This window comes from Lasioglossum baleicum, chromosome 15, assembly GCF_051020765.1.
Source record: "Lasioglossum baleicum chromosome 15, iyLasBale1, whole genome shotgun sequence".
In the NCBI taxonomy this organism is placed as follows: domain Eukaryota; kingdom Metazoa; phylum Arthropoda; class Insecta; order Hymenoptera; family Halictidae; genus Lasioglossum; species Lasioglossum baleicum.
The window spans coordinates 4,916,860-4,930,686 of NC_134943.1; the positions used below are offsets into that span (position 1 = coordinate 4,916,860).

At 46.7% G+C, this 13,827-nt stretch overlaps 1 protein-coding gene across 1 annotated transcript; it reads left to right on the forward strand.

The window, feature by feature from the left end:
- The first annotated feature begins 237 nt into the window (after nucleotides 1-237).
- Nucleotides 238-2,136, forward strand: Mrpl21 (mitochondrial ribosomal protein L21). The gene is made up of 4 exons (XM_076439185.1): nucleotides 238-1,017; nucleotides 1,272-1,409; nucleotides 1,489-1,809; nucleotides 1,883-2,136. Exons 1-4 carry the CDS (start codon nucleotides 918-920, stop codon nucleotides 1,981-1,983), a joined length of 660 nt encoding a protein of 219 aa, XP_076295300.1. The 5' UTR covers nucleotides 238-917; the 3' UTR covers nucleotides 1,984-2,136.
- Nucleotides 2,137-13,827: the final 11,691 nt, after the last annotated feature.

Genomic DNA, 13,827 nt, shown 5'->3' on the forward strand with positions numbered 1-13,827 from the left:
AAAAAGAAACCTGTAGACCCACAACAAAGATTTAGCTTGACCCAATGACAATTCTATCATTTTATTCCATTTACATTTTACATGCATGATCTCGTCGGAAGTTATCATTTAAAAATTTCCCGCTGAATTATCTAATTTATCTGTAATGTAACTTCCCCGACGGCACACCGGCTCGGTTTCAGCCTGGCCCCTGTGCACAAAAGGGCGCGTTTTCCGCCTGCCGAGGGCTCGAGCCCAGGGCCTGCCGGCCGGGCTAGGATTCAGCCGATTTGCAAGATTGCAAGGGTGCGGGATTCGCGTTCTCATTGCGTGATAATACAAACACGGGTTTTTTCAGTAGTCAAAAACGCCAAATAAAGGTCAATCTAGGCAGCAATCGCCCTCAAAGGTCTTATTTATTAACTTATTATACTTTTGTCGGTAACAAGGGAGACTGCTACGCATTTGCAAAGTACTGCCACATTGATGCGACCCGCCCTGTGTCGCGCATGCGCGAGAAAAGTTGGGCCCAATCGAAGCACTGATTGGCCACATTAGTGTGATACCGTGCTGCCCTCTCAAAAACAGGCTGAATCCCAGCCCGGCCGTCAGGCTCTGGGCTCGAGCCCCCGGCAGGTGAAAATCGCGCCCTTTTGTGCACAGGGGCCAGGCTAAATCGTCCTGATTTGGTCTCAACGCTGAGCCAAGCATTGCGTTAGCCCGTAACGTGTCGGGCTGGGGCTCGGCTAGCTGGGTCCGGCGGTGGGCTCGGGCAGACTGTGCTGTCGGGGTTTTTGTAATGAAAGCAACTTCTTTTGCGTTTTGTAATCATTTTCTCTTATTTCGTGGATTTATCTACCATTCTATTTACGACGTCAGGAATTTTTAATATCATTCGTAAGCGTCGTGTTGTTTTTGAAGTAATCTATGTGTAAATCATGGCGACTCTGGCCGGTTTCACGAGACTATTTAATTTTGCCACGAATACTTGTATCAGAAGGATTAAACCAATTTCAGTCTATAAACAGTATTATCCAGGTTAGCTGACGACCTTTAAAAATAGAAAACAATTATCTGTTTTTGTTCACACGAGTATCGAGGTTATATAACCTTGCTTTTGAATTCGTGATACTGTGACTACTACGTTACAAATAATAATTATGCGTAACTAATTCGTATTGCTTTGACATTTCACGATAGTGTAATAACAGAGGAATATTTAATTATACAGTTCTGCCACTGTTTTTGGATGACAGTGTAAAATGTGAACTTCATTATTTTGTTTACCACAGCGTTGAAGTTATGGGATCTCGAAGTAGCTGGATACAGACCATACAGACCACTTTATAAGCTGCCCTGGTTTCCCAAGCCACCAAGCTATCAAGAAGAAGTCATCGAAAATAGCGAGGAAAAGGAACAAGCAGCTACTGGTAGTTATTTATGAACATATATTAATTACGGCATATATTACTTTCATTAACACATTTGTAATATCATCTTTATTTACAGATGTGATAAATGAGATTAACAAACAAGTAGCTACAAACAAAACTGGCCGTTTATTCGCAGTCGTGTACATAGGAGGGACACAATTCAAAGTAACAGAAAGCGATGTCATAATCGTTAGAGGTCACTGGCCTCCTCAGACAGGAGAGAAAATAAAATTAGAGAAGGTGTTACTTGTTGGCAGCACGGATTTTACCCTTATTGGACAGCCTATTCTAAACAGGGAGCTCGTGTCAGTTAATGCAACCATTGTACAGAAAACTTTATCCCACACAATCACTCGTTTTAGAATGAAGAAGCGGAAACAATATCGCAGGATAAACTGTAAGACACTCCCTATAATAAACGTAGTAGTAACGTCATTTGATAAATAACTTACATAACACTTATTTTGCAGTTACAAGGGAACACCGTACAATGCTGAGAATAAGTTCTATTACCATAAATGGGGACATAGATAAGAAAAAAGAAGTGGAAGGATTGGACAGAATATATTGAACAATACAGAAGTTAATTATTATCAGGGGAGAATTATAAGAACATTCAACGATAATAAATTCGTTATTATCCTTAAAAATCCTCAAAAAATTCAAATAATATCGATACTTCGATTGCATGTATTATAACGCATACCTATATTGATTAATTACATAAATATTTAGGTGTGATAACAGATAACAAAATGTCACTGTATTTAAATGTAGGCGCATATAATCTTTGCCGCAAACTCCATAAGGCTTCGTGTAAATTGCGGCATGATTTATTTGCTTCGTACAAACGTCCTTAAAGCGCCGAGGTAGGCGACAGTAGCGCCACTTATGGCGGAATTATGGCAAAACGCTGAAACTAATAGCCAAATATTAGTTCTAACATCTCTTGCTAGGTGGCGTCGGTGAACTCTCCGGGATGGTAAATAGTTATCGACTTGCAATCAGCAGTCGGTGAAATTTAGGTACCAGTTTGAGCGCTTTGCCGCTGCATGAAATGCATTTGAAATGTATTCGAAATTATGATATGAGCAGGTTGATGATTCTACATGTAACAATAATGATAATATAACAGAATAATATTTTTGTGTCCGACGCTTCGTTTTTCAGAACATTGAAGTTGAAAAGGCGATTGTGTATGCTGGTAAACAGGAACTGGTACGTCTGATCATGATCTACCGATTCTACTGCGCGCAACTACTAGGGCATGCGAACTGGACTGATTTTCAGCAACAAATTCAGCATCCACCACCACCGGTAAGGACAGTCAAAATGTGCTCGGTATTTCGGCAAAATAATATTTTTCTCAATTTTCGCGAGGCTTCGTGGTCCGCCGAAGAAATGGTGAAATTCGCCGTTCGATCGGGCGCGCCTACGAGGCGACCGTTTCGGCTATCGGTAAAGCATAAAATTGCGAATGAACACAGAAAGTAGCTGGGTCGCGCGCATGCGCGTCGCGTGACTGCATTTTATGAATGGATGAGCGAAGTGAATGAACGGACGTCAGCTGGGTAGGTTTGGTGCACACACCGATACGCCCACACACACGTACACAGACGCACTCGCATGCACACGGACGTGGAGAAGTAAGCCGAACAACGCGTAGCGAATGTCCGCAAAATAGGAAGGGTGTGTACTCACGGATCGAGGATCGTACTTTTTCATCATGGCCTTTAACCCTCTAACGAAAATAGTCGCACGAAATATTCTCTCGCAACTTTTACCCTTTTCCGCTTTTACTCTTCGACTGGACCTGCTATTGCCTATTTATAATCCCATATTTGAATCAAATATATAAAATCTCAATATTATACAGATTCTGCAGTATGTAAAACAGGAACTGGATACTGGAATTTTTAGCTGAGGCACATATGAGTAGACTAGATATAGTTTAGTTATAATGAAACATAGTTTTGGTGATTTCACCTGTTATTCTAGATTCTAGAACAACGTTTCGGCGACGATGTGGCTTCCGGGTGTCAAAGTTGTTCATTTTTATTATTCCATCATCATCTAACGAATGCAATAGCATATATCAAAACAGTAAAACATTAATTACATATACAATACAAATTACATATATACTACCAACACAAAATCAGACGGTGATCATGAATTTTTTCACGGAAAAAGAAAAAGAAATGGCATCTAGTGCCATTCTAACCGACATAGCCCGGGCGAGATGACCTCTGGGGTAGTTTTATCGCCTTCGCAGCTAGAGATACTTTCAACTCGAGCTTTTCTTCGTGAATCTCGCAGTGTCCTCGAAGAATGCTAAAAATGTAGCAAGTTGATACTTACATTTTTTGAGAGCGTTGAACAATAATTTCATTTACCAGAACTAACTTAGTTCTCCACTTAAAATAAAAAAACTTCGAATCAATGGTACCGATGGTAACAATGGTAATCGAACCAAAAATATCTAAAAATTGTCATCTCACGTTCGCGTTCATCTAGCGCGTTCGAAACACGTTACTTCGCGTAAACAAGTCACCAACCGGGAGCGGGACCAGTGGTCGCGTTTCTCCAAACGAAAAACAACACGTTCGTAGTTCGGTTGCGAGTGGAGGTAGAGGAACGTTCCATTTTCGCGGTCGAGATGCGCGGACCGGTGGTGACGCAAACGGTAGAAAGTAGTGGCTAGCAATTATTTCTTTTTCATCGCCTCGGATTAAGCGAGCAACCGGGGCGGGCACACGCGGGATACAGCACAGGACCGGTAACGTTGCGCGCACGCGATCTCTCGTTCGAGCGCGCGGGCGCCCACGAACCGCGTTCCCGTTCGAACGGGAGCGTTACGGCGGCATAAAATATTTTAATGAAATGTAAAGCGCTCGGTATTAACCAGCCGCCGATTTTTCCGAAACCATTTATCGGCCCGGAGGCTGGTGAAACGGGCCATAACGGCACCGGGCCCCGGTATCTTTGCTCTCCGGCAACTTTGATTGTTCCCTGGGCCCGCGCGTTTAAATACTTCGCGTGTACCGCGCATAAATAACTGGGCCCCGGGAGCCGAGCACGATAAATTGCCGATTTTTCACGACAACCTGTATTCCCGGCCCAGTATAGACTCGCGTGGCAGGTGTTGCTTCATCGAGTCTAGCTCGACGGACTCGATAAACAATACTAATGCCGCAGTGACGCGCGAAGAATATAAAAAATACGTTGAACGGCACAGACCTCTCCGCCGCGCCGTGCTTGTGTTTTATCGGCTTTGGTCGAGACAATTAGTGGCGACTCGCGTCGACAGCCGGTCATTTTCGACCCGATTACCAGGCTGTGAATGTTTACGTGAATTTATGGCGCTGTAGATGTATTTCGTATTATGCGAAACGGGGATCGTCCTGTCGTTCGCTCGATTTCTGTAAACTCGACACACTTTATTACAATGAACATCGCGCGGCTTATTGTGGGGGAAGAACTATTATGTATTGCGTCATCGGGTGAAAAGGAACTGAGACGCAAAACTGTAAAAACTGATTGAGACTGTAGAGATGCATAGAGGGAAATTACTCGATAAATCTATTTGAATATACATATAGTGATTCCAAGATCAATCACCACCAAAAATCGCCGATGTCATAACACAGGATCTATCCGCTCCTTTGTCACTTCGCACAGTGTGCAGTATTTCCAGCTCCCGTTATCAGCAAGTCCACATTTCCCAAGTCAACCACGACTCGCTAGGCTAGTTAAAAATACACCGCGGGACCGATCAGCGTTTAATTCCAGAAATAATTCGCAACGAGCCGGCTCTATTCTGGTATCCGCGTTTATCATCCCCTTGGCGACGGGGAGTGCGGACAGGAGGGTGCGAGGGGGTTGCCAATGGCACCTCCACCAACAGTGTTCGGTGGTGGTGGTGCCGGGGGAACGGCGTTGTTGGTCTCGTAGTACGTACCGTGCAAGGTTTGTGCAGGTGTTTGCACGGTTCCACGGATAACCCGAGTGCCCCTACTGGCTGGAGATTACGCCGGCGTCAGAGCTTGGCGGGGTGACGGGGTGCGAGGGGGTTGCAGTCGATGCCGGCGCGGCGAAGAGGGTCGTCGGGACGCTCTCCCCGGACTCGAGCGGTCAAGGGCAGTGGCGTCGCGTGACGTCATACGGCGCTGCAGTGACGCAACAGTCGCCAGGGGCAACCCGTCGGCTGACGGTCGCCTGGCAACCCCGTTTCTCCCCTTCGCCTCTTTCCTCCCTAGCTGGTACGCCTCTCTTTCTCTCTCCCCTCTCCAGCCTTCTATCTCCGTCCCACCACCCCCTGCGGTGACCGTACCCTCTCCCCTTAGCCCCCTGCTCCCCAGACGCACGTGCCATTCCTCAATGAACCCCTCCTCTCCCTCCAACGTTCTGGTCCATCCACCCCCTCCATCGGTCACCGTGTATACGCCAGCTACCACGGTCTACCTTGCTTTTACGTGGGCTCGACGTGACCCTAACCCCCAGCGAGGACTCTGCCGGTCGGGTACTGATGGCCGTGCACCCGACCCGACCCGACCCGAGCCAAGGATTCCTCTCGAACGACGCGCGTTCGCGGTTGTTTTCCACACCGGGGTTGCGTAGTTCCACTGATGACAGAGAGAATCGTTCGAAGACCCCTTCGCTGTGGATCTTCCCTTGGTAGCCTGCGGCAAAACAACACCGATTAAGCGTATGGATGAAGTTTGGATGACTTTGGAGTGGGGAGGAGGTGCAAAAATGTGGGAAGTTAGAACTTCTTCTAGAATCCCTTCAGCTTCTGACTTACTCCTGACGTGTCCCTTTGATATCCTTGTTGTTTGGTGGTCAGCGTGGCTGATGATTAGACTGCGGATTTCAAGCATTTATTATAAAAACGAGCGGGTGAAATTTAAGACAGCAGAAACTTTAAAAGAATTTGAGAATACCAATGCATTGTATGAAAAATCGGGAAGCAAATTAGGAATCTGAAGCTCGATGCCACCCACGAATTACCACCGCGCCGCGCCGCCTCGTAACCGCAGAGGTCTACGTGCATTTTTGTGGCACAATGTGGGCGGATATAGAGACGTACCTTTTCAGCTTCCGCTGAAAGGTGTACAGTCTTCGTCAGGTTCGTGCCGACTAGCAGAGTTCGCAACAGATTTCCCAGGGGGTTGTGACGTGCCGGAGATCAAAGTTCTCGCACCTCCGTGTTCAGAACTTTCGAAAACTGAAGTTCACTCGCCACTACTTCGTGGCAGAGATACACGGAAGGTGGAAAGAGTATGAAACTCTTAATCGAGTTTAGAAGAAGAACTCGCAAGTTCTAATCAATAATCGCGGTTGTCTAACTGTACAGAATTCACGCTGCGTCGATTAGGAGACGTTCTTGTTAGTCCTCTGGGGTTAACATTTTCGGGACTGTAACATTTTCAGTATTTGAAAATTTTGGAGAACCATCTCACCAAAGTATTCTACGCACTTGAAAGCAGGATGAGCAATTTTTATTTTTTTTTTAAGGCAACGGGTTGGCTACCGGTTCGAGGTGACAGGGTAGCAGGTGTGTTAGGGGTAGTTTCGGTTCAGTTTCGAGGACCGTAGGCCATTATCAAGGTCTGCGGATCGTTCTTCGGTGATGACGCCGGGACTCTCAGCATGCCACCCGTCCCTCCCAATTCCTGTCATTCAAGCGGTGGCTGGTTGGGGACACTTCACCCCTGCGCGGCTTACCGAATTGCGTCATAGCGCTACCGAAGACGCGAAATTCGAGACCTCGCCGGCTCGTTATATGCCGCTCTCTACATCGATCCTTCATGGATAACGTAAGACCAGCAAAAAGCGTAAGTCAAAGGTAAGAGGAACGTGAGCGATCGCGAGCTGGGAGTAGCGAAAGGGGATGACGCCCCGGCGAGGGTGAACGTTGCAGCGCAAATAGGGGGTTGCCACTTGTGCTTTTTATATCCTCGACCGGTGGACGACGGGCTAGCGTTTCAACCGTTTCTAGCTCGCGTGAGCCGAAGATAGCTTTTCCAAGACCAAAGGGAACTTGTTCGTACCTTATCATCCCCTAACCTTTCGGACTCTTTTATACGCAATCGATGTCCGAATTAGATACGGAATCAAACTTTACTTGAAATGCATGAAGGTCCACAGTAAATGATAACAGTAATTTTTGTGATATTCTCACACCTCATAGATCCTAATAAAATTTGGTTCATTTAAGTGTCGGTCAAATACGATGGACATGGTACTCGAAATAAATAACACTAATAATAATGCAAGAGCGAATACTCACTGCTATTCTTACAGGAAATTCTTCCTTGGCTTACGAAGCAGCCAGGAAATGATTCTCGAGGAACAGGAACCAATTTGCTGGAGAAAATGTAATCCACACAGCGGGACATCGAGGAAGCTATTCAGTTAACGCATTCGAACAAATAGGGCGCATCCGTCAATGTTCAATTGATCTGGAAGAGAACGCAAATATTGATAGATCGATGCTGTTTGTCTAGTCATCTAGAATTTCCACTTTGCGGGAGTTGATAATTGAGGGTGGTTAACCTCTGCTGAAGGCTTGAGTTCAGTATAGCGAACGTAATGTTGGGAAATAAATATAGTGGTGGTTTCATCAGCACGGATGTCCTCAAATTCAAGCACAGTTCCACTTCAAGAAAGCCTGGCAATCGTACACAAGGTAAAATCAGGATTCTTAACACAAGATACAATCGAACGTTATTTTTCCCGGCGAAAAAGGGAGCGAGGGGTTAAAACGAGTTGCGTAGTATCGTAAGGCTGGGAGGAAGGCAATCGGAGAATGGCTCGGCGGGAAATCTCGGTTTCCCGGCAATAAAACGCGATCAACGAGAAAGCTACCGCTCGTCCTATCATCGTCCTCCTTTTTCCCTGTTTGTAGCCTTTTTCTTCGTCGGTCGGCTTTTTTCTCCGTCTAATTTCCAGCCCGGGTGTTCAGGTTCTCGTATCTCCCCTCTGGCTCCACGCCGGACGAGTGGCGCATCGACGACGACGAGGCTGCAAAACGAGCATTCCGCTTTCATTCGCGCCGCGCAACGATACCCGGTGTGTCGCATCGATCTTATAAAACCAGCATCAACCGGAGAACAGCCGCCGAATGAGCCAAGCGTAGAGCTGGCTGGTTGAGCGAGCAGAGCAAGCCAAGCAACCAGGCAACCAAGCCAGCCAGCCAGCCACACCCCGACGCGATTAAACCTGTTGCTGCTTCGCTCGTGGCTCGAGACTCCATAGACACTGTACACGTAGGTGTCCGTGGGACACACACGCGTGCACGCCATGCGGGGATCATTCTTAAAGTTTTCAGACGCGAGAGACCCAAGAGAAAGAGAGAGAGAGAGAGAGGGAACCATCGTCGTCGCCGAGTCCCGTACCCGCTCCGGGCCAGAGCCGGCTCTGGGAGGAGCCGATATGGGGTGGCGCGCTGATCGATGCCGATACAACGAACAGCATGTTGATAAACAATTAGAAACCCTCTTGGGAACCGGGCGCCTTGACAACCTGGACTGTGTGGGGTGGCTAAACTTTGAATCCTCCGGAGCTGGCAATTTTACGATTGTGTGCAATCTCCAGAATAGGACACTTTGCTCTCACAGGGTGGTGAACATTGCAAAAGTGCGAGCTGAGGTTTTGGAATCGTTATTATCATAAGGGAATATACATCAGTTTCGTTTAGGGCTCGGTAGTTCACGTTTTGAACAGTTTCAGAGCGAATATTCTAGATAGTGGACCAAACCTCTACACTCTACACGATTCGGCCGGTAATCCATCGATCCCGGAAGCCGGAAGAAGCAGTCGCCTATCGCCGGTTCAGCGTGCATCGACGGAAGTCCCGTCGTTCTTGGCGGGGAATCAAATTTCAGCGACACCCACGTCGCAGCATCAGGCTAACTGACTTATCGAATGTTTCCATGGGGAGCAAGTAGTGGGTCGCGCGACCCGGCACGCATTTTTCATCGGGCCCCGGGGCCGGGTCAAGCCTTGGTCGGGCCTGGGTCGGGCCCGCCTGCTCTCCGAGAGAGAAGAGCGATATTTCACAGGGTTCTTTTTGTTCAGCCGAAGGCGCGCGCCAGCGTTATACGCGCGCGATCCTTATGTGTCGTGTCGAGGAGCGCGTCGTCGCCGATCGTTAGAGTGGGAGGTTTTGTTCCGAAAGCTGGGCGGGAGCGGGAACCGAGAGGAGAGGAGAGAGGAGAGAGAACAGAGACGGAGTGAGCCCGACGTCGCGGCGCGCGACGCAGACGCTCGATACGAACGAGAGACTGAGAATTGTCTAGAGAGAACGAGAAAGAACCAGGCTGAGCGAAAGAGAGGATGGAGACAGATAGAGAAGGATAGACCGAGTCTCTTGGAGAAACGGAGATAGGCAGGGAAAAAGCGAGAAAAGCAAGAGCGAGGAGAGAGAGAGAGAGTGCGTCCAAGAGCAACCAAGATGTAAAAAGAAGAGAGACAAGGATACTAAAGGGATGATGGGGTGAAGCGTGGCAAGAGAAGGATCGAAAGAGAAAGAGCAGGATGAATGTACAGCTTCGAGAGAGACGGATCGAACGAGTAAAGAGAGTGAGAGGGAGAGAGCGGGCTATTGAGGTAGAAAGAGACAGGGTCCAGAAAAGGGGAGAGGAGAGAGAAGGCGTTCAAGAGCAACGAAGATGTAAAGAGAAGAGAGAGAAGGATGCAAAGGGACGATGGGGTAAAGCGTGGCGAGCGGAGGATCAAGAAAGAGAAGGATCACTGTACAATCCCGAGAGAGACGGATCCAACGAAGCACAAGAGAGAAGTGGATATCTGTCTGTCGAAGTGGAAAGAGACAGAGTCGAGGAAAAGAGAGAAAATAGAGAGCGAGGGGAGAGAATGTATGCAAGAGTAACAGGGACGCGAAGATAAAAAAAGAAAGAGAGACGAAAGGGACGATGGGGTGAAGCGTGGCAAGAGGAGGACGAGCGAAGGGCAAGAAAAAGACCGCGAGGAAGAGGAGCAACGTTACAAAGGGAGAGAGGGCGAGGAGAGACGGGAGAAGGAGAGAAGGTATCACGAAGTGCAGAGGAGGCCTCATCTCGATCTTGGTCCTATTTATAGACGTGCTCTCACAGCCTCACTCCTGCCCACTTCTTGCACTGTCTCTCCTATATGTATAGGTGTGCATACACCTATGTGCAGCGGCTGGCCATTGCACGTTCTCCGCACGCGAGAGAGTCGAGAGCCGGCCAGCCCAGTCAGCCGGCCAAAACTGTTCGTTCGACCGCGATGGAATCGATGACGTGGACCGGCTCCGAGAGCGTCGGGACGCCGCCACCAAATGCCCCTCTTTTACCCCCTTTGCCTTTCTCCCACCATTTCGCGGTGAACCGATTTATCGTTTTCCATTGATTGGCCGATTACGGAAGCCGATCTTTATTATACGTACGTGCCTTGCACTGGATTAGTGTATTTCAGAGCGTGGGGACGCTGCTACCAACTGCCCCGCTTTTACCCCATCTTGCCCCCCTCTCTATTCCTCCCAATATGTCGCAGGGAATTTATATTTTTTGGTTGATAATTTACGCTATCAGTACGTATCTAGTAGTGGAATCGATGACGTGATGGGCTCAGAGAATAACGGGAAGAAGTCACCAATTGTCCCATTTTTATCCCTCCATTACTCCTTATTGTCCCCACATATCGCCCTCTTTCTTCTTCCCCCCACTCCAAGGGAAACAGATTTATCGTTATGCGTTAATTGGCCGATTACGGAAACCGATCTCTCGCGCCACCGGTAGATTCTCGGTCGACGTTTCTTCACGGTTCTGAATCATACTCGGATCTCACCTTTTTTGGAGAACCCTCTATCTCTTCTGTGTTGCTCTCTCTTTTGGTCTCTGTTCGATCGATCGATCGGAACAACGATCCTCGCAGCCTCTTGCCGCCTCCTCAGTTTCGTGAAACGGTTGGCCGTTCGGTCCGCTCGCCTCCCGGCAGCCCCAACACCGTTACCGAGGAGTTCCGTTTTACTTTCTCGTTACGTGGCACGATTAATTTCACTTTCGACGATGCCGTCTCGGGAAAACGACGAATTCCACCTCCTTCGACCCGGAACCATGTTTTTAAACCGGGGAATCGAGATCGGTGGATCAAGGATCGGGGCGATGAAGATGAAAAACGATAGGCACGCTTGAACAATTTTCAACACGTTCGCTGATGATTGCTTTAATTAATTTATTTAGGAAAAATTTTGGTTTAAGTTCAGAGAACATTTCAGGAACATCTGAGTTTTGCAAGACCATGATGGCTTGGGGGTGGCCGAATCGAAGATTTCTTGCTTTGATCAGGGTTTCGTGCTTCGTTTCTATTCATCGAGGGGCATAGTATGCTGTATGGGGTCGCTATCCGGTAATAGAGGATCCTAAATGCTAATCAACTTGGCTTTTATCCTCGGAAGTCTGGTTTTATGGGAGTTGATGGCTCCTGGGGTGATTCCAGGGTGACAATGGTGTGTGGCATGAAGGGTGACTGAACATTGTCGTGATAGAGGCCACAGACTATGGGCCACTTGTAAGGAGTACTTCAGTCTAAGCTCTTATGTCAAGATCCGGGTACCTATCTTCAAATTTGTCATCAGAACTTGTTGTATGCTGAAACACGAAATTTTCTACTTTTTTAAATATACATTAATCGATTGAAAATTTTACGCATTTATGAAAAAAATGAGCACGTACAATTTAAAGCAGTGCACGTACTAAAAAGATTTAAGGAGAAATCTTTAAATTTCGGTACGACTCTTTCACGTTGGGTTTTATTCGACTTTTTAGAAATATCGACGGTCATGCGTCGCGGCCCGAAAAAATCGATAAGCGATAAGCTCGCACTCGCGCGCGCGCAGACTCGCGTTTAGGCGCCAAGTTAGCCGCGCGTTTACGGTGAAAGGTTGCAATATAGAAAAGGTGGGCTCGTATACGAGAGCGCAAATGCCCCGGCACCGTCGCATTCAGACCGTCCCGTCGCGACTCTCTTGCAACGGGGACCGGTCCTCATTAATCTTCCCGGTTGGCTTTTAAACGTACACCACCGGACGAACAATAGTTCGGTCGCGTAGGACGCGGCTCGCGATCTATCGACGTCCTCGATCGCCGGGCCCCTGTTCGGTAATTGTCGATGATCGATAAAGATGTCCGCGGCCGATGAATGCGCCTGACGGTAGATCGGCACGGGAGGAAGAAATCGCGATCGATGACAGTCGTAAAAACCGACGCGACGGTTTCGTTCGTGCTAACTCCGATCTCCGTTGATCTTTCGCGATCTTCTTCGATTTATTTCGATCTACCGCGAGAATGTAATTACAAGTTTCTTACCCAGTGGATCGGGGAACACGTTAATTGATAACAGCATGGTCGCTGATTTAATAATATGGAATTTTCCCGTTATATTCGAGCCTCACGGCGGATCGGCTGTGATCATACCGATAATTGCTAGAAGCTCAGACTTGCTTTTGTCCAACCTTTTGCTGGCGGAAAATAGCTTCCTTGCAATTATTTTATTGTATTTGTTCGATAATATTGGATAACTGTATCAGTAGATTGTTCTGGCTGAGGGAAATATTTGATCGGTCTCGTTGATAGAAGTTACTTGTGTGTATAGTGATTGGGAAAAATGATATTGTATTTATGTTAGAATTAACAATGTTGCAGAAAACTATGCATAAAATGATTAAAGGTCTTGTTCTTTTACAAAATATAGAGTAAACTATGCATAAAATGATGGAATGTTCTGTTCTTTTATTTGTTACCAAACATAAAATGATATACTCTACCGTCTACCGTTATGTTAAAATGAAAATGGCGATATAGAGAGCGACGAAAAATTTGTTTTATTCTGTGCGTTATATAAAAATTAATATACGGAATTCTATAATACATTAATGTTTTATTTGGTATACTTACTACCTTTCGTAACTTAAAGATGCTGGCAGCCTAAGTAGTCTATTTACGTCTTTTCCATTTTTCCAAAACGATCCGTGTTCTCCATTGGGCTGTAGATGCACACACAGCGAACGATCAAATTATTAAACCCTCAGTATGAAAAATACATTTCGCGTTTATTCGACGTATAAAATTGCCTGCAGTGTTGTTGAATATATATTTGCAATTTTACAAGCATCAATTCTTGGCAAAAAACCCGAGGAAGAATTCAGCGTAACTAAGTTTTTATCCAAAACTCGATTTTTTCAAAATGAAATTGCTAAATGTATAATACATATACGCTGTATTGATTCGACGACACACGTGTGCAACATACCGACATTATTTTCAAAGAAAATAGAGTCTACTCGACATCGACCACTCATTTTCCAATCTTTTCGTTCAGGATGTTGCTAGGAAGATCATGGGTTTGGGGCAGAATTAACAACACGAGTCCG